The sequence below is a fragment of the Ambystoma mexicanum genome, chromosome 3p, assembly GCF_040938575.1.
Source record: "Ambystoma mexicanum isolate Mex_15411 chromosome 3p, UKY_AmexF1_1, whole genome shotgun sequence".
Lineage (NCBI taxonomy): Eukaryota > Metazoa > Chordata > Amphibia > Caudata > Ambystomatidae > Ambystoma > Ambystoma mexicanum.
This window is the reverse complement of record NC_090925.1, coordinates 280,235,061-280,260,416: the sequence shown is the minus strand read 5'-3', so window position 1 is coordinate 280,260,416 and position 25,356 is coordinate 280,235,061. Positions and strand designations below refer to the sequence as shown.

The 25,356-nt window shown below is 44.2% G+C and overlaps 1 protein-coding gene across 2 annotated transcripts in view; it reads right to left on the bottom strand.

Moving 5' to 3' along the window:
* LOC138580340 (DEP domain-containing mTOR-interacting protein-like) overlaps positions 1 to 25,356 on the bottom strand; it is a 313,232-nt gene that overhangs the window by 74,932 nt on the left and 212,944 nt on the right. For both annotated transcript variants that reach the window (XM_069650799.1, XM_069650800.1), the window contains exons 5-6: positions 21,826 to 22,011; positions 4,061 to 4,201 (exon numbers count right to left, since the gene is read on the bottom strand). In XM_069650799.1, coding sequence (XP_069506900.1) covers positions 4,061 to 4,201; positions 21,826 to 22,011 — 327 coding nt within the window. The remainder of the gene's footprint in view (positions 1 to 4,060; positions 4,202 to 21,825; positions 22,012 to 25,356) is intronic.

Sequence of the window (25,356 nt, the reverse complement as noted above, 5' to 3'; positions counted from 1 at the left end):
CGCTTGTTACAGTAGGCGTGTTGGTTACATTGTTTAGATGCATACAACGTTACAGACATGAAAGATTACAAGTTCCTTACAAGGGTTAGAGTGGAACAGTGTGTTGGTGTTCGGGTGGTAATGCAAAGTACTTAATTGAACTGTTTCGTTTTAAGCATTTTTCTGAAAACAGTATATGATTTTTTGTTTCTCAGAGCTGTGGGGAGGGCGTTCCAGTTTTTTGGTGCTAGGTGTTGGAAACTGGCGCCGCCCGCTTTGGTTCTTCTGAAGGATGGGACGTAGATCTGGTTGGTGAGGTGAGATCTGGTGGGTCTGGACGATGTGCAGGGGGTTTCTCATTGCACTAACCCTGGAGACCCCCTCCCTGACTCTCCTATAAGTAGATGTAGGGGACCCATAGGTTGAGACAGTTCCAATTTGCAGACAAACACGCACACCTCTGCATGTGTTTGCCAAATTAATTTAAAGAAATGCCCAAAACTGCACATTAAATCGGAAAATATGTGCAAAGATAAGGACAAAAATACATTAGGATGTCTCTATTTTATGCTTACAATAAGAATTCGGCTACATTAAACTGCACTTAAGGCATTTCTTTCTTTTCCATGTTGCCATTTATTTAGGAAGGCACACAACTGTGATATGTTAGCTCTGAGCCAACTGAAAAATACTGTTTGAAAAATGGAAAAATAAAACACCTCTCAGTGTTCACACCAAAGAACTGCTCTGCTTGATTCCTGCCCTCTCCTTTATGCACATACAGGAGAAAAAGACTCCCTGTGGCCACTAAGGGAACTGCAGGGAAGATATGATGCAATCTGTTGTGCTGAAGACACAATGGCAGGGGTCACAAAGGAAGCGACAGGCTTGCACAAGTCTACATGGCCCAGAGCCGGGACCTATTTAGCTACCGCTTGCATCATAGAACAGTCTGGTTAGCTTGACATCAACAGGTACCAAGAGATGCGTTTGACTCTCAGGTCAATTGGTGCCATGCAAGCATAGCCACGGGTCACTGGCTCCTGGTGTTTAGGAATATGTCTATATGCGCATTAAGCAGATCTAGAAGCCATCTGCATCCTACTGGGTCATGTATAATGGACGTATTGTATAGTTTGGCTCTCATGTGAAACTTATATTTGCATCACGCTACGCACCACTTTCTCGTTCCCAGAGATACTTCCTGCTTGCCAGTGGATTCTGCGCACCCAGGAGCGACTTTCAGCTCTTGCTCAACGAAACCTTATTTCAACCCTTGCGTTTATTTTCTAGGCAAGCTTCCAAGCCGGCATGCTCTTTTAGATGTATTAATCAAATCATCACCTTTACATGGCATACTGCTTTGGCTGCCTCAACTCATGCCCAGAAAGCAAATACATTAAGAACTCCTTGAACAATGCAACGAATAACACAAATCGTCTAGAAGGCTTTAGCTCTCTGTGGAAAAGGCTACAGTGCAGCTTTGGATTGCCTGCAATGTGAAGAGCGCGCTACCCCGGTCTGACAGCACCCACCAGCAATCTCATGCAACCCTTCAACTAACTAGGACAACTAGGAGTGGGGCAAGACCTACAGATACCGACATCCCCCTGCCTAGCAGACTCACTGTACCAACCCCAAAGTCCTACAATATTACAGAGATGGACCCCAATTATATTTTGAAGTGTGAGTATTTTACTCCCTATTTTTTAAAATTGGGAGTAAAATGGTCTTTTTGGACTGCAAGAGGAGTTCCCATTTTCAATATGGTATTTTCTTGGCACCTAGTAATTCATGAAAATTAAATATCCATCCCTGCATTATAGTTCCTCTTCAGGGCAAGCAGTAATGTTATTGGTGCTCCTTACTGTGGCATTGCTCTGCTGGCACCTCGGATCCGAACACATCTATGAAGCAGTGTGGGTGGCAGCATGGAGCAGACATTTATGTGTCGGTTTTTTATTTGTTTTGTTGGGTGTAGTTTTAGAACCCATTTTTTTCATAAGCAATAAGCCCTAGCGGTGAGGGTCTTTTTGTTATTAGTACCCCGGCCCATAAGAGCAGGGTACTAAGCATTAGAAAAGATTATTTTTTTTTAAATGTCCGCCGGGGAAGGGAAAACGGAGTCTGTTTTCCCTTTCCATGGCGGCCATTCAAATGAATGCAAAAAGGTAAACAAACAAAATGTCCGCCATGGAAAGGTAGAAGGGACTACATGTAGTCCCTTCTCCCTTTCCATGATTGCCTGTCACTGATCGGGGGTGGGCACGCTGAGGACATAAGTGTTCCCAGCGCATCTGCTCCCGAAATGGACTAAAAAGAAGGTAAGTGTGGTTGGGAGGGTGGGGAGAAGATTGTTTGGATTGGGGGAAGCGCGGGGAGGGAAAACACTTACCTCCATCCCTGGTAGGGGCGGAAGATGCTAGCCTCCAGCCGTGGGGTGGCTCGGAGCGGGGATTTCCCGTTCCGAGCATCCTCATTGGCTGAGTGGCTGCCAACCCCCCGCCCCCCCTGCCAGGGACACAGGAAAGGAACGTTGGGAGAGGGATTCCCAGTCAGGTAAAGCCCCAGCGAGGGCCAATCAGATTGATTGTTACAATCTGATTGACCCTCACCGGGTACTCATTTTAAATATAAATGGAAAAAGTGGCTGGCACAATACTTTTCAGGAGAGAGGGTGTAGGATGTGGTGGGAGCTAGTGGGGTAATATCCATAGGCACACAAACCCATGCCTGACGACACCAAAAACAAACCACTCAAACACACTTCCATTATCTCAACAATCATTGATGGGTCGGAGATGGACAGGGCCTACCGAAACCAAACCCCACTGCAAGGAACCTCCACCTCATCTTCGGGACAGGCCTGTAACATGACTGCCTTACCACAGCCACGTTAACAGAGGGCACTCGAGACCGTCATGTGCTTTACAAATCTCACACAATAAAAACACACTGAGCACCCAAGTCTCCTTGGTGCACCATGCACACTGCCTAGGTGCATCTCATATTGACAGAGTACTGTTGCTTCCCAGCTGGACTTTCGCTGTATAAAGCCATACATAAATACATAAATAAATGGCTCATCTCTGGGAGCAAGCCATGTGGCACAATGCACACAGTCACACAACATTGAATCCATCTCAAGAATGTGTGCAGAGAGTGTAATACCTAATCGCACTTGCTAGTCATGCAGGGTTGTCCAACTCCAGGCCTCGAGGGCCGTATCCATGCTGGGTTTTCAGGAAACCCCTCATTAATAATCTTGAGATACATGTACATACATTGATTCTAAATGTATGCACATTTTTCCTCATGAATATTAATGAGGGATATCCTGAAAACCTGGTTGCGGCCCTCGAAGCCCGGAGTTGGCATCATGCACTCAAATAAGACTATTCACCAAACACAGGACTTTATACGATGAGTTAGAGGGTTAGTATCCATTCCTGTGGCAGCATTCACACAGCCGAATGGCTCAACATCAAGCACAGGATGGTGTATTAAGAATGCAGGACCTCATCACACTCTGTGGTCCAGTGTGCACATATTGCTACGCCCAATGCCATATGAAATGCATATGGAACCTACATCGCTCTCCCTGGTCTGTGAGTAAAGTGTTCGGGACACCACCTCTCTCTCTCTCTCTCTATGGCAAAGTGGGGCTAGATAAATTACCTACTGCTAGGACCAAGGTCTGGAGTTCAGATTGTGGGACCCCATCAATTTCCCTGGGGCATGAGGCACACAGCATCATTACTAATCTACTGGTTCAAGACGCGGGATCATGCGACACAAAGGCGAATAATGGATCACTGGTCCCAAACCATGTGTTTAGAATGTTTGACGCCCCTACACTTGCTAGGGCACAATGCATAAAGCTGGACTACTTTCTGTTGGTCCAAGAGGAGGCGTACAGTGATATAAGCTGCAGTGGCAGGAAAGATCTGTAGATCATGGTCTGTTTTCATATTCCTATCATTCCATGCCTAGAAGTCATGGCCCTGTCTCTACGGCTCCAGCCCCACCCCGCCAGGAGATTCCCTAGTCTCGAAGGAGCGACCCTGTGGGCAGGCCTTACCTGATTTGGGGTTACACTCGATGGTTGGCATGAAGCCCGGGCACGGAGGGGTGGCGAAGTAGCTGCTGTTGGAACCGGCCAGCGACGTGACACTGCTCCTGCGGACCGCAGACACCAGCTTGATATCTTTGTTGGGCTGAACTGAACGAGAGCCAGGAAATGAATTTAGCAAACAGTTGTGCAATAAAACTGAAAGCTTCTTCAGTTAAGATTTGTCCGTTGAGTTGTCATGTAACAATCAATAGGCACCATGTTCTCACAGCACACTCGTGTAACAAGCTTTTTAAAGTATCAGCAACTGATGTACTTAGAAGCGGACCTACAGTACGTGTTCCGGTCCCCACGTGTCCTGATTTCGGACCCATCTTTGAATGAGGGCTATGCGACGTTGTAGAACTTCACCTTTGTACACTTGGTGAAGTTTACAACAAAACCACGCACACTTCCTGGAGTTGAAAGGAGTTCTGCTGGCAGCATTAAATGCCCAAAAATTGGATTTTGTGGGCATTTAACTGCGCAAGTGTGATCATTAGCGACCTTTTTTTTTTTCAACTGGAATCAGCTGTAACCGAAACATTCTTAAAATGAAGGGCAGCCCATCCGTTATTGGCTGTGATCCATCAAGAAGTGAGCAAAAAACACACCACTTCTCCCCTCCTGAAAGACATGACCAAATTTCGCACGGATATAGGTTGGACGCACAGAGGGGAGACTGTCTCTAAGGATGTATTAGGAGCACTTGGCAAAAAGGTGGACCTGTGGGACTGGTTAGAGAATTTCCAACACCTAAGCAGCCTAAAGTCCAATCATTTCGTAAAATATAGACTCTACACTTTTATGCAACCACAAGCATACCTGTATCTCTGCCCCACCAAAAGGCTCAGGCGTTTCATTATTTTGTTCCGACTGGAGCAATTACCCACCCTTTATAACGTAGGAGCCAGGGAAAAGATTCCTGCCAGTGAGCGAGCTTGCCGTTTGTGCAAATCCCCTGAATGTATGGAAACAGCCAAGCATTTGTTGACTGAGTGCCCGACACTGGAGCGTTCAATCTCCAAATATCTTGGGGAATTTGTACATGATCCCCTAACCATCTGTGAAGCCTCATTCTGGCTCTACTGCACTAACACCATCAACATGCACCTGTTTATTGCATTGTATAATGTTTGGCAGCAGATTGAAAAACACCTGGGCTCTTTGCTTTGATTTGAAACATCTCAGTATGGTGGGTTAAAAGACTGTCGGTGTCACTCTGATTTGTCAGGGATGTTACATCTATGGCATCCTTATTTCGACTCCTACGCAGGATACTAGTGGGTGAGAGGTCTAATGTTTGCATTTATGGCTAAGACTGTGACGACGTGTAGGCAAAGATTATAAGTCACTCAAAACTATTCTTGTTTGAGCATTTCATTTTGTTTTTCTTGAGGTTCTAATATTTTAAAGACATTTTGTCTGTTTTATTATATATTTTCATTTGTTTATGATATTTGTTGATTTGTCTCTTTTAACGAGTTAATATTAATGTATGGAATTTGTATTATGTGTAAAGTTTGAATTTATTTTCAATCTGTATGACATTAAAAGAATTTGAATTTGAATTTGAAACAACATTCTGCTTATGCCCATCGAGCCCAGGAACTGGGTGTGGATAAATCTGGCAGCAAAACACTGCTGAAATTATTTCTTAAAAATCAACTACTTCAAAAAAGGGTGATGGAGAAGAGTGTGGCATGTCCTGCAGGCAGCCGGAAACAGAGTATAATAATTTAACTACATTTTTTTCTCTGCCGACTGTTTGTTGGACTACATCTTTGCGACTCGGGGACTATAGATGCAATCTTTCATATGCTGTATGGTCATAAAACATTTTTCATACTAAATCAAAGGTAATTATCAATTAAATTTACTAATGACATTTATTGGAACTAACGTTTTTGGTGAATTTTCATTTTTGTAATTTTCTTGTGTGGAATGCAAATGTGCAAATGGATGCAAATATATTTCTGTGCGTTTTCTTTCGCGCTAAAAGTACTGTTAGCAGTAAAACTTCACAGATATATGCGTGTGTGTGTAATGATTTTTAGCCACAGCGAGAGTTGGCATTTAATATGATTCGCTAAACGAGTGGCTCTGTCAGAAATTGGAAAGTTTGTGGAGCTGAGACGTTGGGATCTTTGCACAACTATATCAGCGGATAAAAGCTTTGCACGCCCCCCACTTTGAACATTGAAATAAATAGGTTTGTACAAGAACTTGTACTGAGCTGGGGGGGACTATAAATGACGAACAAGTCTGCACCCTGATTTAACCCGACAACTGTTGTCCAAAAGTATGCCAACCCCTTCACCCCCTCTTTCTCGTATTGTTTAGCCCGTTTGCAAGAAATGCTGTGTATTCATTTGATATTCCTCTCCAGCTCCCTCTAAGACCGAAGCGCACGGTGGGCTCTGCGTAAACCACCTGCAAGAACAGACCATTATCCCAGACTAAAGGCGATCTTTGTAACATGGTGGCATACTGCTCCTTCCCGTGATTTTACTTCTTTTTGGTCAGGGTGTTTAATCCAATGGAGTCTAGCTTAGTACCAATTTAGTAATGTAATACTCTTAATTTACGTCTAAGACTTAGTAAAGCTCACATTGCTGACTGCCTTAGTGTATATCCTATTCATCTCCACCGAGTGGTGATGGAAATATACATGTATTTCCTCTATTTGTCAATCAACATGCTTATGAGGAAGTATAGATTTGGGTTCCTGCCAGGAGAATTCCTTGGGTATTGGCTTTTATCTAGAATTATTTTTCAAACTACATACTTTCAGATGATTAGATCTCATTATAACTAAATCATATTAGTACAAAGACAGGGAGGTGTGGCATCCTCCCAGCCAATGAGGAGGCTCAGAACAGGATCTTTACCACACCGATAAAGGACCCACTCAGAGTCTCCTCAGAGTGGGAGGCCACCATTTTCCCTCGCCGGGAATCAGGTAAGTGCACTCTCTGCACGCCATGTGCCCCCCGCATCTCCATGCCCTCCCCCCTTTCCCACATATTTAAGCACCCCCATTCCCACCCAACCTTGCACTGCATTGTCCCTTGCTTGCAGCAGGAACAGTACTGTTCCCGGTGCATCTCAAACACCCGAATGGCCACCATGCAAAGGGAGAAGAGACTACGAGTAGTTTGCTACTCCTCGATCCATAGTGGCCATCTTTTTTTGTAGTTTCATCACGAGCTGAAAAAATGGTAAACCTGCCGTTTCTCAGCTTGTGATAAAAACACTATTGGTATCCTGTTACAATGTGCGGGGGTACTAATAGCTTCATAACCCGAGCAGGGGTGGCATTACCTATGAGGTAATGCCCTGGCGCTCACGTTAAAGTCCTTGCTTCACTCTGGCTTTGGACTGCTGCCCAGGGGCATTATCTCACTCGTAATGTTATCCTGCTATATCGAGTTATATTGCTTAATTATTTCCCACAACAGTAACTGAGGTCATTAGATCAGCTTCGATTTCAATTCCTCCCATTTGAGAACGCATGCAGTGGTAATCGTACTACCTCAGTGCTATATGCAACCCTCCAGTACACTATACCTCAGCTAACGTATTGAAAGTCCTAAAAGAGTTATTAGCTTTTGCCTGCATGACAATTACATGCAGTAAAAGGTCTGCATAATAGAATATTGCCTGCTCGGCAGATTGATAACTAAGTGGTCTTCCATTTGGTGCAATAATATTTTAAACCGTGGCCATTAGGGTTGTACAATTTCTTGTAGCTTGAACATGTTTTTACCGTTTTCAAACAGTAAACATGTTTTGCCACTCATTACCATTTTTAATATAATTCATCTGCAGTTTAGCTTTACTTGCGTCTTTCATCAAACGTGTTTAACAATGTTTGTTTCAGCGCTTATTATTCAAAGTTCCGCTTGCAACCTTGACTTCCACACAGACTGGTCTTGCAGCGTTCTACCCAACTCACTGGTTCTGTTGATCTCTCTTGCGCTTCTTTGTTCTTGGCGCCAAGGATGATACCACAGTGGCTGCTGCTGCTCCTCCCCGCCTTGTTCAGTTATGCGGGAGGGCCTTTGGTATCTTCGACACGCAATGCAGGATTCTTCTGGGTTTGTGGTCTTTCTCCCCTCATTCAGCTGCTGACTCGAAACTGCTGTTCCTTCATGTGCTTTGCCTCGCTCAGAGTGTGCTCTCATGCTCCGCCTTTTATCCGTGTTGGGAAGTTTAATGGAAGTCTGGTGTGAGTGATTGTCAGTAAATGCCTGACTTTGCCTGACCATACTAGCAGGACATGTCAGGTACACTGCTCGGATGTGAGTCTGTTTTCTCCCAGAACGGGCCGTCCATGTAAATGTGTTGGAGAAGGGAAAGGGGTGTGAGGTTCCCACATATCCTACCTAGTAGGATGGTTTAAAAGGGTTACCGGGGGAGTGATGCCATGTCTCACCATCCAGTGTCCCACTCCCCGAAGACTCCTCAGCAAGGTGATCCACCCGCACCGGTCCACCCCCAGGAACTGGATCCAAAAGGGATGGCCATGTCCTGGCCACCTGGTTGACAGATCCCCGGGGACTAGCGGGTGAGACACCTTCTGGTTTCTCACACTTCTCACTTCACCACTAAAACTCAGGACATCTTGTCCTTGCTCTCCGCTTCCTCTATCTCTCCCGGCCCCCCTGCGGCCACCTCTCCCTCTCCTCCTCCTTTCTGTCTGACAACACCGGACAATGTTTCTAGGCAAGTCTGATCTATGAAAGGGTCATCTAAACAGGTGCTCCCCTGCTCCTCCAGTACCATCTAGGACCACATTGACACCCTTGCTCCAGCATTGGACGATTTCTGCAATCACTCTTTGCCGCCGGACCTTCCCCTCTCTCCTCAAGCACCCCCTTGTGAAGCCACCTCCTTTAAAAACCTTCTGCCAATCCTACCTGTCTGGCCAAACTATCGCCCGATCTCCATCACCCCTTTCCTTCATACTCCTGGAAAAGCTGGCCATCTCCCAGCTTACCCTCCACACTGAATCTGTTGGTTGTCTCCATGACCATCAGTCTGGCTTCAGAGCAGCCAGAGGCATGGAACCGGCTCTCCTGAACACCCATGAAGATTTGCTCTCTAACCTTGACTCTAACCTTCCTTCTGTCATCATCCTCTTTGCTCTTTCCTCTGCTTTTGACACGGTCAATCACACCATCCTGATCAATCGACTACGTGAGAACCTGGGTATCAGTTATCAGGCCTTGGAGTGGTTGACCTCATTCCTCCTGGACCGACCCTCCCAGATCCAACTTGGATCCTTTCTCTCCACCAGCTCTCTCTCCACATGTGGTGTTCCCCAAGGCTCTATCCTCTCACCGTGGCTCTTCAATGTCTGCTTGGTCCCTTTTTGCCCACCTGATCTCTACCTTCTCCTCTAACATTCAGTGTTATGTGGGTGATACTTTGCTCTCTTTCAGACTCCCCTCAGCCCGCTCTCCTCTCTCACTCCTTCCTGACTGTCTATCCGAGATTCAGGTTTGGTTCACCCCCAACAATCTCTGCCTTAATCACAGTCAGACGGAGGTCCTTCTCATTGGGACCGCTGCTCCCACTTTCCCTCTCTGACTCCGGCCACCCTCCTTGGACCCTCTTCCTTCGCCTTCCTGTGGGGTAGAAAACATTGGTGTCATCTTCGACTCCACTCTCTCCTTCTCTCCTTACATCACGGACCTTGACAAGAAGGCCCACTACCATCTGCACCTCCTCAGAGGTATTCTTCCTTTTCTCACTTTCCACCAGAAGCTCACTGTCTCCAGAGCAATGGTTATCTCTAGGCTGGACTACGGCAACAACTTCTTTCTCAATCTGCCTTCCTCTACTCTCTGCCCTCTGAAAATAATCCAGAACAGGACTGCAAGACTTATCCTTGGCCTCAAGTTCAGAGACCCTATCTCTCGAGCCCTGAAATCACAATCAATTCACGCCCATTATAACAGGATTTTTAAAGGCTCCAATCTACCAACCAGCAGAAAGGAACACACTTGCAGGCCAAGGTCTGAAGCTAGTTTTTTTTTTTTTTTAATGAATGACGTTAATTCATCCTATCTTCTTTACTTCATATACAACTCAGTTCACCTCTGTTTTCATTCTTGCTGTGCAAATGTCTAAAACTAAGCCAGATCATGACTCAAAGGGATGCTAGACTTATCCTTGGGCTCAAGCACAGGGACCGTATCTCTCCACGTCTAAAATCTCTCCACTGGCTCTCGGTGGCTGAAAGGATCAAGTTCAAGACCCTCTGCATCGTCCACAAGGATTTCTGGTAGGGCGGGACACACACTATATCCAACTCTCTCTTCCAAAATACCTTCCTTCTCAAGTCCGTCGCTCAGCCACCTCCAACTCTCGGAGGGTCAGATGATTCTCCAGGCAGAGAGTGGGGGGTAGATCTCTCTCCTCTGATATGATGCTTTATTTATATGGCGCCCATACACAAGTGTTTCAGGGCGCGACGAGGCAAGGGAGGGGTACAAGGAAGAACAAACTAGGCCCAGTGTCATTGTGAACGCGCAAGTGCAGGGGAGAGGGAAGGGGGGGAAGTGCAAGGGGAAGGGAAAGGGGAGGATTGGGAAGTGCTGAACATGAGATCAAACACAACAACAGGAAGTGTGGAGCAGCAGAAGCAAGTGCATGAAATTAAGCTCAGAAAACAGGTGTCATATAAGTGCGGATGACGGGGCTTCAGGGTGGCAGATACAGACCCAAGTGCGGAGGGAGGCAGTACAGGTAGGCAGCTGGATGGGCAGGGATCTGGGCCCAAATCCAGAGGGTAGCCAGGTGCCCAGTGCAGAAATAGAAGAGATCAGCAGGGGAGAAGGAGAGAGAAGGCAGAAGCAAAGAGGAAGGTCTAGAGGTACTTCTGGAACCAAAGATGGTTCTCCTCAAGTTTCAGAGAAGCAGGGAGGTTGTTCCAGAGGGAAGCCCCAGATGAGGAAATGGACCAACCATCAACTTGTTTCTTGGAGAAGCGACTGACCATGCAGGTGCCTCCCTCAGGAATGGCCTCCCTGCCATTCTGAAACTTGAGCCGGACCATGTGAAGTTCTGGAAGCAGCTCAAGACATACTTTTTCTCCTCTGCTTTCTCTCTCTCCCTCCCCTGCTGACCTACCTGCCTGCTGCACCGACTGGTTGCTTGGCTACCCTCAGAGTCTCACTGGTTACCAGGCTCCTCCATGATCAATCTCCCCTGCACTGCCTCCAGGCCTACCACGCATTTAGGAGACGTAGCTGTAACCCCTACAGTAACCTGCCTCCATTCACTTACCCAGAGCCGCGCTGCCCAGGCTGTACTTACTCAGAGCATTGCTGCCCTAATTGCACTTCTCCCTATCCATCTCCCTGGAACTTCCCTCTCTCCCTTCCCCCTGCACTTTGCATTGTCGCACTTGCACAATCTGAATGACACAAGGCCCAGTAAGATCGTTTGTCTTGTCCTCCCTCTGTCTAACCTCCCTTGTCTTGTTGCACCTAGAAACACTTGTGAACAGGCGTGTTATAAATGACTATCATTTCATACCTTGTATAGACGTTATACACTTTAAATGTCCAATACTTGGCTCTTGTAGAGGTTTTCTCTTTAATATCAGAGAAATAAATGTTGTCCATTGCGTATCCGTCTGGCTCCCTTTGTGCTTTGCAGCTATTCCTTAAAAATAGCATCCTTGATCCCAATCCAATAATAGACTCCCCTTCTGTTTGCACATGAAGCCGTTCTTCCAGCGTCACCTGACTCTGCAACCCTGATCAGTATCTGAGGTAGCTTAATTGAATATTTACACAAGCCGGCGTCCATTTTCCAACTATGGCCGTCCTTGCCACGTTATATATTTCTCTGTAGAAAGCTTCTATGTATCTTTCATACCTTGCTTTACTGCGTATTTAAACTTATTGGTCAGCAAGTTATATTGTCTTCTTTTACATTCATGATTACTTTATCGTTTCGTACATGTTTCTCTTATCGCTTCAGTTACATTGTCACTCTTAAGTATTTTCATATCGTTTCAGTATGTCCTCGTATAGCTTCTTTATTACATCACTCTGCCCACGTCAGATTTCACTCACCGCTCCATGATGTCCAATGGTGCGTGCTGACATCATTCCATATGGCACCCTTTCACACTTTCAGTGCAAGTGTAAATTCGATACAGTTGTCTAAGTGAATATCGTCTCTCGTACACTCTATGTGGTATAGGCATAACACTGGAGTCTCACATAGGGCCTTTATCCTGCTGTTCCAGTATTACGGCAGTGAGGGGGGCAGGAGTTAAGGAAAATACGTACAACTGTTCCTCTACACCTGCTTTTCCCCTAGTGCAGGAAAAGTGGGCGCAGTGCACAGAGATGTTGCTGCTATGTGGAAATCAGAATACTGATGTCTGCGGATTAGCACAAAGGGTTCCCCACATAATGCTCTGAGCAGAAGCTTCAGAGATTCCATGCAGCTTTTCCTCACTGTGTGGTTGCCCCAATCAGTATGGGTTTGATGAAGAAAAAACATTATGCCTTTTTTTGTACTTTTTGTCGGCGTCCATTTCATTCAACGAGGGACAAGGTGTTAATGCTGAAGAAAAAAAAAATGGGGCCTCTGGGCTAAATATGCAGGGTTCGTCCCGACTAGTAGTATTCTTTCACAAAAGGGGAACAATACACCAGGAACTCATTGACAATTGCAACAACTATCACACTATTCCAAAAAGGATCCTAATGAAAGAACCATTATGGAACAAAGCAGGAGGTGCCCATTGCTCTAAAAGGTATAGCCAAAGTTTTAAGTTCAAATAGAGAAATGATAATTAAAAATAAGAACACTCAAGTTGTTCAATATTACATTTCTGTTATTTAAGAAGACCAAAAGGCTATCACTCACTGTGATGGGCCCCTCGGATTATCAGCAGGTGCCCGGCCAGTGAACATGCAAAGCTGTATAGTGTCTGACAGTTTTATAGTCTATCGATTTCAGCGGTTTACGAGTTATTTACCCACTTTCTTCACGACAGTCGTCGAACCCCCGATGTGATTACATTATTTGCATCGGGAATGGTAAAGAAGGGTCTCTCAATTCTTCGCCCCTCCTTCCTATTACTGCCGTGCAACTTGTGAACAGATTGGTGGCCCTATAACGTATCAAACAAGTACAGGGTCACACTTGTGTTGCATAACTAAATCAATTATATCTGAAACTATGCTGATTTTAGCATGTTCCACAATGCATACCATTAAACAAATGTATTCCATTGTATATTCTTTCCAACGTCATTGCACCATGTATTTATCTCTGCAGATGGGTTCTACACTGGTAAGTAACTCCAATCTAGAATGTTTCTAAAGGGCAGTGTTCCATTGGTACTTCGTTTTGGCCATGCCAGTGTCCTAGCCCTGGCTGGCGGTATGGCAATCAGAGCCTTTACAGTCATAAAAGTATGCATGGTCATCTCCAAAAAACAACTGAGGGGATTTTATTAAGAAAAATAGCACTGCAACTGTGCATCGTCAAGATAGGGCCATTTCCAGAGCATTTATTTGAAAGATAGTATATGTCCATTCCAAATGCTAGTGACAGTATTAGTTTACCTAACGCTGATTTTACATGCACTATCAAAGCTGTACTAGACGGGTTTCTCCTATAGTTGCTGACCCATCCAAGTATTCATGTGGGAGTGCACTTCTTAGCAGTCAGGTGCAAAGTAACTCCTAGCAGGGACAACAAATTGCATGTAAGGGCAAGTCCATCAAGTATTGTCGTTTCTGCTTCCCCCTGTGACATCTGTGGTTAAGATTTTACCTGTAAGTAGTAGAACGTGTTAAAGATAACACTCTTGCTGGCCGTGAACACGTGGGAATAATCAAAGTGGTGTCCTCAGGGCGGCTTTCCCTGCATATTAGAGACACTGCGTTCGTCTCAGATCACATGACCTCGCCGGAGCGTGGATCACATGTTGTCCAAAATGCTTGGACAGGCAGGCCAGGCAACATTGATTTTTGTATGCGCAGTAAAACTGTGCATGTAACAGCAGGATGAAGGACATTGAATCACGACAACAGTTACTGTTGTTGTTGGAATGAACCATGCAATAGTGCAACATGTTTATCTTACATGTAGGCACATTTTAGTCATACTATCACCTTGATCCTAGATCGTATCAAATACTATAGGGGTGAGCCATGGCTCATGTTATCACTTGTTCTTCATGGCATATGTTGCGTTTCTCAGCCATTGCTGAGATTTGGGTCTGGGGATATGATATTCTCAATGTGTTGCCCCATCTGAGAGGTTTAAGGGCATATTGCCCTCATTCAAGACAGTGACGGCATCAGTTCTAAGAATAGTCCAAAAGAGCTAGATATACATTTCATTATTCTGCTGCATATTTGCCCTATAGTGGCAATTGATCATTCATGATTGAACTAGCTTAGAGTCAGTGGTCCCATTACAGTAACATAGCTAGGGTCTGCCATACTATCGACTCATTAAGGCCTTGCTTGTCAGTTTTTAATTGGAATATCCAGTTCTGTTCTCATTTGAATAACAGCACCAGGTACCCCCCCCTCTCCAAAGGCACACAATCTTTTCAATTACAGACGAGACAGAGGGAACAGACAAGGAGGAGGACAGGACCAGAACACCTTGAGGATAAAGAGGAGCAGAGGGAGAGGCCTGTACCAATAAACAAATTATTAGTGATGAATGTATCAACATACACACTAACGGCTGTAGAATTGGTAGTTTTACAAAAGGGTCTAAGTTTCGTACCATCGACAAATCACAATCCTTTTGAGACCAGTATCGAAATAGCACGCCTGGTACGTAAAATACGGTTAAAACTATTTTTTGGAGACCAGAAGGGTACAGAAGAGATCAATACATCACAAGACAGACTACATTTTACCCACCTATCAGTTCTCCAGAATCAATTACTTTTGAAAAGGCATTGATCAAAAAACTTGAAAAAATCGAAGAGGACTCATTTCAGAATATTGCTAAGAAGGAATGTGAGGCCTTGAAAAACCTTAATAATAATAAAGAAATCATTATCAAACAAGCCGATAAAAGGCAGTGCCATAGTAGTAATGAACAACACAGCCTTTGTGATTATCAAAATAACTACCAGCCATTACCTGGAGAGCCTAGCAGTGCAGATTACTGGTATTGTTGAGGATGCTCTATGCAAGGGACATATCTGAAAGAGGCAGAATTTGTATGCCCTAAACATCCAAAAACACCAGCATTTTATGCACTACCAAAGGTGCACAAAGGCATTTCTCCTCCATCAGGATGACCTTTAGTGACAGGAATTAATTCTATCCTAGAGCCACTGTCACAATTGGTCGATTGTTTCTTGAAGAATTAAATACTCAAGATGCGCTCTTAAAAGGCACCACAGAAGTTCTCAACATGCTTAATGGCCTACAGTTTAACACCAAAACACCGTTTTTGGCAACACTTGATATTTGAGCCCTCTATACTAACATCCCTCAGATGGAGACCCTATTAGTTATTGATCAAGTTTGCAAGATATGGTTCCACCACTTCCAATTCCGAATTTTTTTGTGCTGCAATTGGCAGAAATAGAGCTCACAAGAAACTTCTTCAAGTACAAGGAGGTCTTTTTTCAACAATGCTCAGGGACAGCAATGGGTGCTACCTTTGCACCACCCTGGCTTACTTATATGTGGCAAACTTTGAAACTAAATACATATACAGTGACGACAATCCAAATCCATATGAAAACCAACTAACTGTTTATCCAAGATATATAAACTATAAGAATAAGAAATACTAATACAAATACAGATATCCTCTTGGTCTTTACGGGAGGAGAACAAATATTTCTCAACTTTATGGAATGGTGAAATTCAAGAAACAGATATCTCAAAATTCACTCACTCTCTCAGTAAGGAGGTAATACAACTCCTGGATGTAGAGATTCAAGCTAAGAATGGGACACTTATGACTACCATCTTCAGAAAACCTACTCACTGTAAGTCCTTGTTGGAATACTGAAGCTTTCACCCAAAACGACTGAAACAGAATTGACCATTCAGCAATTTCTACGCTACAGGAGGAATTGCTCAACACTGCAAGAATATGATATGCAAGCAGATATCCTCAGTGACCGGTTGAACAAGAGGGGATACCCTAGGAAGATCGTTAAACAACCAAGGAAACAAGCATGGAACATCCCACGAGATATTACACTTCAACAGAACACAAAAACAGAAAGAGAACAGACTATCACTGCAGTATTTAGTTATTGTGATACCACAAAGCGAACCAAAAAACAGATTCTCAAATTCTGGCCAATATTGAATGTTGGAAACACTGTCCTACCCTCACCACGATTTGCAATGAGGAAAGGAAAAACGTACAGGATATATTGGTCCAATCCTATCAACCCTCAGAAATCATGACACGCCATGGGCATTTGTGGGACTCTGATGCCCGTATAGGTCACTCACCATGTGGCCAATGCAATGTTTGTAACCTGACCAAATGCACAAAAGAATTGTACCTGGGCCTCCAAATGGTATCCAGTCATTGCATCGAATACAAAGCATTAAATGCCAAAAGCATTAAAAAAAATGCATCGAAACAATGCATTGAAAGCATTTTTTTCAAAGGTAAAGGTTTTATTTTAAGTATAATGGGTTTATAGGGGTAAACAAAAACAGGGGTTGGGCACCCCCCACCCCCATTAAAAAAAAGTTTTTTAAAATGCATTTGATGCTTTTTCTTCGTTGCTTTTTATTTAGATGCTAAGGCATTCGATGCAATCACTATAAACCCTCCAAACACCTTGGAGACAGAAGCACTATACTAATTGAAACACTGCCAACGTAGTGGATCTGATTTGCTGCCCATGCAAACTGAAATATAACGGAATGACAAGAAGCAGACCGATAAAAAAAAAAACAAATTGAGGAACATATGTCATGCATTAGGCAGAAATGGGAAAACACACCCATGGTGGCACATTTCCAAGAGCTTAAACATGCCCCTACAGACTTACAATGGTCTATAATTGAAAAAATGTGTGTGCCCTTGGAGAGGGGGTGGATATGCAGGCACTGTTACTCAAACGAGAACAGAACTGGATATTCTGATTAAAAACTGACAAGCAAGGCCTTAATGAGTCGATAGTATGCAGACCCTAGCTATGTTAGCATAACGGGACCACTGACTCTAAACTAGTTCAACATGGAGTAATGATCAATTGCCATTATAGGGCAACTATGTGGCAGAATAATGAAATTTATGTCTAGCTCTTTTGGACTATTTTTAGAACTGATGAGGGCACTATGCCATCAAACCTCTCAGATAGGGTAACAAATTGAGAATATCATTTCCCCAGACCCAAATCTCAGCAATGGCTGAGAAACGCAACATATGCCATGAAGAACAAGTGATATGAGCTGTGGCTCACCCCTATGGTATTTGATACGATCTAGGATCCAGGTGAAAGTATGACTAAAACTTGCCCACATGTAAGATAAACATGTTGCACTATTGCGTGGTTCATTCCAACAACAACAGTAACTGTTTTTGGGATTCAATGTCTTTCATCCTGCTTTTACACACACAGTTTTACTGCGCATACAAAAATCAATGTTGCCTGGTCTGCCTGACCAAGCGTTTCGGACAACACATGATCCATGCTCCGGCGAGGTCATGTGATCCGATACAAACACAGTGTCTCTAATATACAGGGAAAGCCGTCCTGAGGACACCGCTTTGATTATTCCCACTTATTCACGGCCAGCGAGAGTGTTATCTTTAACATGTTCGACTGCTTACAGGTAAAATCTTAACTGCAGATGTCACGGGGGAAGCTGAAATGACAATAAAGCCGGGGGACATGCTGAACTTGCCATTACATGCAATTTGTTGTCCCTTCTAGGAGTTACTTTGCACCTAGCTGCTTAGAAGTGCCCACCCACATTAATACTTTGATGGGTCAGCAACTATAGGGGAAACCCGTCTAGTACAGCTTTGATATTGCATGTGAAAGCAGCATTATGTAAGCTAATACGGTCACTAGCATTTGGAATGGACACATACTATCTTTCAAAAAAACGCTGTGGAAATGGCCCTAACTTGACGATGCACAGTTGCAGTGCTATTTTTCTTAATAAAATCCCCTCTGTTTTTGGTGGAGATGACCATGCATACCTTTATGACTGTAAAGGCTCCGATTTCCATACCGGGAGCCAGGGCTAGGTCACTGGCACGGCCAAAACAAAGTACAAATGGAACACTGCCCCTTAAAAACATTCTAGATTGGAGTTACTTACTAGTGTAGAACCCATCTGCAGAGATAAATACATGATGCAATGATGTTAGAAAGAATGTACAATGGAATATATTTGTTTAATGGTATGCATTGTGGAACATGCTAAAATCAGCATAGTTTCAGATCTAATTGATTTAGTTATGCAACACAAGTGTGACCCTGTACTTGTTTGATTTGTTATAGGGCCACTAATCTGTCCACATGTTGCACGGCAGTAATAGGAAGGGTGGGCGAAGAATTGAGAGACCCGTCTTTACCATTCCCGATGCAAAAAACTTAATCACATCGGGGTCCGAAGACTGTCGTGAAGAAATGGGTAAGTAACTCGTAAACCACGGAAACCGGTAGACCAAAAAACTGTCAGACACTATACAGCTTTGCATCTTCACTGGCCGGGCACCTGCTGATAATCTGAGGGGCCCATCTCAGTGAGTGATAGCCTTTTGGTCTTCTTAAATGACAGAAATGTCATACTGAACAGCTTGAGTGTTCTTATTTTTAATGATAATTTCTCTATTTGAACTTAAAACGTTGGCTATACCTTTTAAAGCAATGGAACACATTAGATTGGGTCTATCGGGCATTCAATTTGAATTGTTACTGCAAATAGACTGACCTAGTGTGTGCTTTAATACTGCCTGTTACGTCACACACTGCAACACTGCAATGTGTTTGACATTTTTAGGCAGGGGGTTGTCCCAGAATCCGAATCATCTCATCTGTTGCATATTAGTATTGTGGTTTTTCCATTGCTTATCCTGTCTGCTATTAGATAAGCGGCACAACAGCACAATCTAGTACTAGAGGGAACTTGGGTAGTTAGAACTTCACTCTATCCTTCTGTCCTCTGTTAATTCAACTTGCTAGCTGGGGAACCTCCTGCTTTGTTCCATAATGGTTATTGCCTGAAAACCAGGACTCTGAAGATTTCACCCTGAGGTGACACACCCAAAATGGGTGACAGGGCACCAGTCCGCAAGTATGGTCGCCCATCAAGGAGGAGCTGTGTTAAACTGTCAAAGGGAAACTATTCCCCAGCGCGCATGTCCAATGGTCCATGCAGGGCCAGGATCCTTTTGCTTTGCCTCCCTTGCATGGCCCATTGCCGCTGGGAAACTGCACTTCTGAGTGTGTGTAGGGGGAGCTCCTGCGCCTCCCCGAACATTCAGACTTTCTGATCTGTAACATAGGAGTGCTCCGACTCCTGCAGACATTGTTAGGAACCAGGAAGCACAGAGCTGGAGCAGGGAGCTGGTGGTCCCTCATCATGGGAGGCAGCATTGCAGCAAACAGCAGAATCAAGACCGGTTCTGAAGGTAAGAGCAGACATTGAATTGTATTTTGTATGCATGATTGTGTATGTTATCTGTCTTTGTATACGTGTGTGAATGAACAAGTGTATGATGGATAAGTGGTTGAGTACACGTGTGAGTGAGAGAGTGTATAGCGTATGTCTGTGCATGTGAATGAGCGAGTGAATGCTGTGTGAATGTCTGTTTGAATGAATGAGGGAATGTCTGGTTGGATTGAATGAGCAAGTGAATGTATGTGTGTGTGTGCTTGTACACATGGGTGCTGATTTATGTGGGATGGGGCGAGTTAAGTTATAATTTTTTACTGGGCATCTATGATAAAGCAAGCATGATAAGTGTTACTGCATGGCTAGACTGGCATTTTGGTGCAGCTAGTCTTTCTTACTGTGAGGTTACATTTTTTATTGAGCATCTATGCTAAAGCAAGAACTATAAGTGTTTTTACATGGCTAGACTGGTATTTTGGTGCAGCCATTCTAAACATATCATGCTGTGGCATGGCATTTATTACTGGGCATCTATGGTAAGGCAATCATGGTAAGTGTTGTCAAGTGGCGTCATGGAATTTTTTACAGCAAAGCCAACAGGAGTATTCTTACTGTGCAGGCATGAGATGTGTATTGCGTTATTAGACTAGCCTACATTGGAGCCTGTTTGGACATGTTTTCATATTGTGGTGTGGCATTTTTAATGGCAAAGCCAATAGGCACATGTTCTTACGTGGGAATACTGCCATATTTTGGCAGAGCCAGCTTGGACATGTTTTCTTATAGTATCATTGTTGGCCTTATGTGCAAAGCTAACACAAGTATGTTCTTATATGCGGACACTGTCATGTATATGTGCAACCAGCATGGAAATGTATGGTCACAGCCACAGTCAACATGTTTTTATACTTGCATATATTCTGGGGAAAAGCATCATCGAAATGTGTTGGGAAATGTTCCTGTGCACTGTTGGTGACTTGCATCTATTGGACTTTTTCATGAGTTACTCTACAAAACTGACTGCTAACTGTCCGGAGTTTTACCTAATGTTTCAGTGTTCAGTATAATGCACATTTTAGCCCATTATTAAAAAATGTTCTCTCGGGGGTGGAGGGGATGAACGACTCCCCTGAACCCCACTTGGTTGTTTTGCGTTACCTCGCTATTGCATATTTGTGGCAAATATGTGCGCCCCTCAATAGCCACTGACTTCACCTTTGACATAGGCAGTGGTCGAAGTGTATGAAAAGAAGTAGTGGAACTATGGTCTCTGCTGGCCTGCCCCGCTCCCCATAAACCCTGTTGTCATGCCCCCTTCTACGCACAATACAAACCCACAAACAAATGTGCCTGCTGTTTAAGGGAACATTCAGTGAAGTGAGCTGAAGTGCAAGTTTCAACTGCTTCCTACACTTTTATTTTAAAACGAAACCATTCCGGAAAGCTTTATTTTTAAAATAAAAATATAGGAACAGTAAAACTTAGTGGAGCACTGCTCCCGCCATTTCGATCACTGGACATCGGCCACTGTACACCTATTTTTACTAGAAGGATGTTGAGATAATTCCGTGCCACAGTCACGCCACTTTCCCCGTCCATGGGTTTCTTTTTAAAAAAAATTGGGTTCAGGTGCTGAAGCCCAACATATTCAAAGTGACCCAGGAAAAGAAGCCCAGGAATGGAAAACCTGTGTCGTGGTGACATGACGTCACCTCGTCATTCTTCCATTGCTATTCTCCAGGAAACACATCGGTGTCACACATCCTGTTTGGCCTCCATGGGGGTTGGGAGGATGTGAAATCAAATACTTTAGATAGAGGGTGAGCCATTGTAGACAGTGGAGCGAATTATTTGTCTCTCCCCATTTAAGTCTAGGGGTGCTGAGTTGACACGTATGCAATATAGACTTACAAGCGCTTAAGGAAATCCCTGAAACTTCTAACTTCAGCAACAGAACCCTGAATGGGAGAGTAAGTGACTGCGACGACAGTAAATAAACTCATCAACTTGCTGACTTAGATGTTAGATCTGTGTTCTGCAGAATACTGTGTATCTGAGCACCCATATCCTATCTGCACACCAAATACCCGCTCTCACGCCCTCACAGAGACTCGCCTGATAGGAAGCTGGAGTTGCCTTGCTCGGGGTTCAACTTCCGGAGGCAGAAGGGACTGTCTGGGCTCCCAGGCTGCTGGCGGATCAGGTTGTCGTTGAGAAGTTCAGTCAGCCTCCGGCGGCGGCGGAAGTTGATGCGGAACTGGTACAGCAGGTTACTGTCGAAGAAGTGGTGCCTGCTGGAGACTGGGAAGCAACAAACACCGTCACTAGCGGGGGTGAGGTGGGGTCTCTGAAACCTTTGTCCCACCACCTCGTCAGCCAGGCTGGCCCAGTGTTTTCGTGTTTTGCCTGCCAAGAACAAAACCGCCTGCTCAGCAGTTTGCGGGGGTCAAAGCTCCGCCGTTTGGGATTGTCATGTGTGAGCGGGGGAATGAATGGGTGAGGGGCTTTCACTGTGTGCCTGCACAAAGGGGCAGTCAGGAACACGACCACCGGCGCCTGCGCACACATCAAGCAATCGTATGAAGAACTTCGATCGCCATAGCACGTAGGCAGCGCACGTGCCCAGTCACAGCCATCTGCATAGACTGGCACCCTACACAACAGCATACAGCGGCAGCTCTCAAAAGAGACACAGCAGTCCCACGTCAACGAACCTGATTTTTTGCAAACTGTGCCACAAGAGAAACTGCCAGCAACAAAGATGCACTAAGAGTCCACTCAAACATATCAAAGCTTTACAGTCACAAGGAGATACAAAGTTAATAAAAAACATTAAAAAACAGATTGACAGTCAATGGTAGAAAAGCAACACCCGTTTCTAGTATTATTTTTTAAACTCGACGTTAAGCTGACCCCCTTTCACGAGAGAAGTGAATTCAGACAAAGTTCCATGTTGACAAGGTCTAATATACTAAAGTGTAGCGTGTACACTAGAGTCAATGAAAAAAATAGTGACAGTACTGCTACTGTCCGGTAGATGTCAATATATCCCTGTGTTTACACTCGTACCATCCGTTTCGTATATTTGGAGAAAGATTATTGGTTTTATATTATTCAGAAGAATAACTATAATATAAAGGAAACATTATTTCATTTTGCACCATATTATACTGAAGTCTACCCATTAGAATAATTGAATAATATTAATGACTACATAATCAGGGATTTCCTTCAACAGAACCGTTGGCCTGCCTATTTTGATTTGGTATGGTTAATTAATGTATAAAGCATATTGATATCACATCTGAAATGGCATTGTGGTGCTAAACGCACTTAAAATCTATTCATGTAACATACCTCTGATATTATAATGGACTAATGACACAAATTATCCAGGGAACAAAAAGGCTTTCAATGTATGTCTAAACTCCATCTATGGAACGAAGAGATAACGTCACTGTGTTCCAAAGTTTCGCAGCTTGGACTGAAAAAGAGTTGTCTACAACAATTCCGATACATAAGCTTGGGGATAACCTTCCAACCAGCAGATGTTGACCTAAGATGTCTTTTTCGGTGACATTGGGGGTCATTCCGAGTTTGGAGGCAGCCATGGTGCTATCTGTGGTGTCGGAATGGGAACTTACCGGGACATTCCAACCTATGCGGACCCAGTAAGTCCCCATTTTGAAAACCATTCCCCCATAGGCCTCAATTGGAATTGGGAAGGAGCTAATAACGGGCCTGCAAATTGAGGGCCTGTTATTAGCTCCATGGTCCCTTAACGGGTCCCGCTAAGGCCGGCTGGTAAAACCAGCCGGCCCTGGTGGGACCCGCTTAGGGACCTCGTAATAGGGCGGTAGGGGGTTAACGGCACCGGCATCCTTACCGGTGCCATTAACCCCCTACCGCCAGGGTCGGAATGACCCCCATTGTGTCAGCTGATTCCTAATAAAGGAAGGTCCACTACTGCAACAAGCATTGCGGACTAAGCACATAGCCTTCAGCTTCACAAGTTTGTTCACTGCCCGCCAATGTAGTTCCGTAAGAGCTAACAAAATATTGCCTCGACAACCCAAGCGAAGTAATATCCTGTCAGATGCATTTTGGATGTTTTGTAATTTAGCCAGAGACTCTTCTTTGGTAGATCCAAGTAGATTGCATTAAAATAGTCCAGCCGACTTGCTACGAAGGCATAAATCAATTGCACTTCACTTGGAGTCGCCGAATGCAACACACAGGCACCCTGATTCGCTACAATCATTGGAAAACTAATACATCCTGAAAACGACTTTAAATATCATTCTGCAAAACGCTTACTTAGCCTTGAAAAAGACTTTATGGTTGAAACACGTGTTGGCTTAAGTCATGACACGCCATGATTTTGGGAGCACTGCAAAACTGTAATGACGCTTGAATATTACATTCTAATAAAGAATATGGAGCTCAGCGCAGTATGATTGGTGTTCACACTGACCTTACACTATTTCCTGAAGAGGTTAGGGCATTTTCTCCAGAACACCACAATGCGCAGCGGTCAACTCTAGCAATTCTCTATCACTCCTAAACCTCAGTGCGTTAGACAATTGGTTGCCCTAAAAATGTTCTATACCCATACATAAACTGGAATCCAGCAGACAAGGTAAAGTATTTCAAAAAGCCTCATGTATGCATTACAACAATGAAACAAACCACACATAGTCTTGCCCAATAGCACATGGCGGCTACCAAACAATAAACACACCTATGCTCAGTGAACGGTGTCACCTAACTGAAGCTGCCAAAAGAACATCAAAGCTCTTGTGCTCTTTTTCCCGCTCAATCCTACTAATTAACCCGCCTCCCTCCTTCCCTCCCTCCTTGCTTTATAAATCCACCGGACCGCCAAGAGACCACACAGGTGGCAACCATGCACGCTAAAAGAACCTTTAACATAACATAAAATATCATATGGCTTAAAGAGGATGCTTACAACACTTACAATGGTCCTCTGTAAAGATTGAAACAGTGCTAGGCTGATGGCTTGCATCTAATTAGTCAGAAAGGGCATTATTTAAATTTGTTTATTTGTTTTAGCCAATTCTTTTACTTAATTAGGTTCTTCTTAATACAACCTGGGTGTTGCCCCATTTCACGCCCGGTCTGAGAACTCGAGCAAGTCTGTTAGGCAGCTGTTTTAGTTACATATGTCACACGTAAAGGTTCCTTAGCCATTTGCAATTTCTAGGCAACACTTACAGATGTTGTTTTGTGGTTCGTTATGTGCCCCCCTGAGTTTCCTATCCCACTTAAACACTGGCAGAGAGTGATGTCTTCACCACTCTTTTGAAGGAAAGTTGACCCTCTTTCCACTAGCCCTCTGGTTTTGAGATCCACAGTGAGGTGGGGTGAGTAACAATGGCTATCAACATGAACACGGTTTGTAGAATGGATCACTCAAAGACACGACGAGAAGGATTACAAGGACGTCTTTCACCACATAGGGCCTCGCAAATCCTAGAACTAGCCCTGGTACCGTGCCATCCCAGAAAGCGATATCAGAATTAAAAAAAACACTCCAAAAACTCTGGAGCCACCAAACAGATGCTGGGTGTGGTGTCAGGTGACCCACGCCATGACGCGCTATTTCATGATGTGGAAGCTTGAATA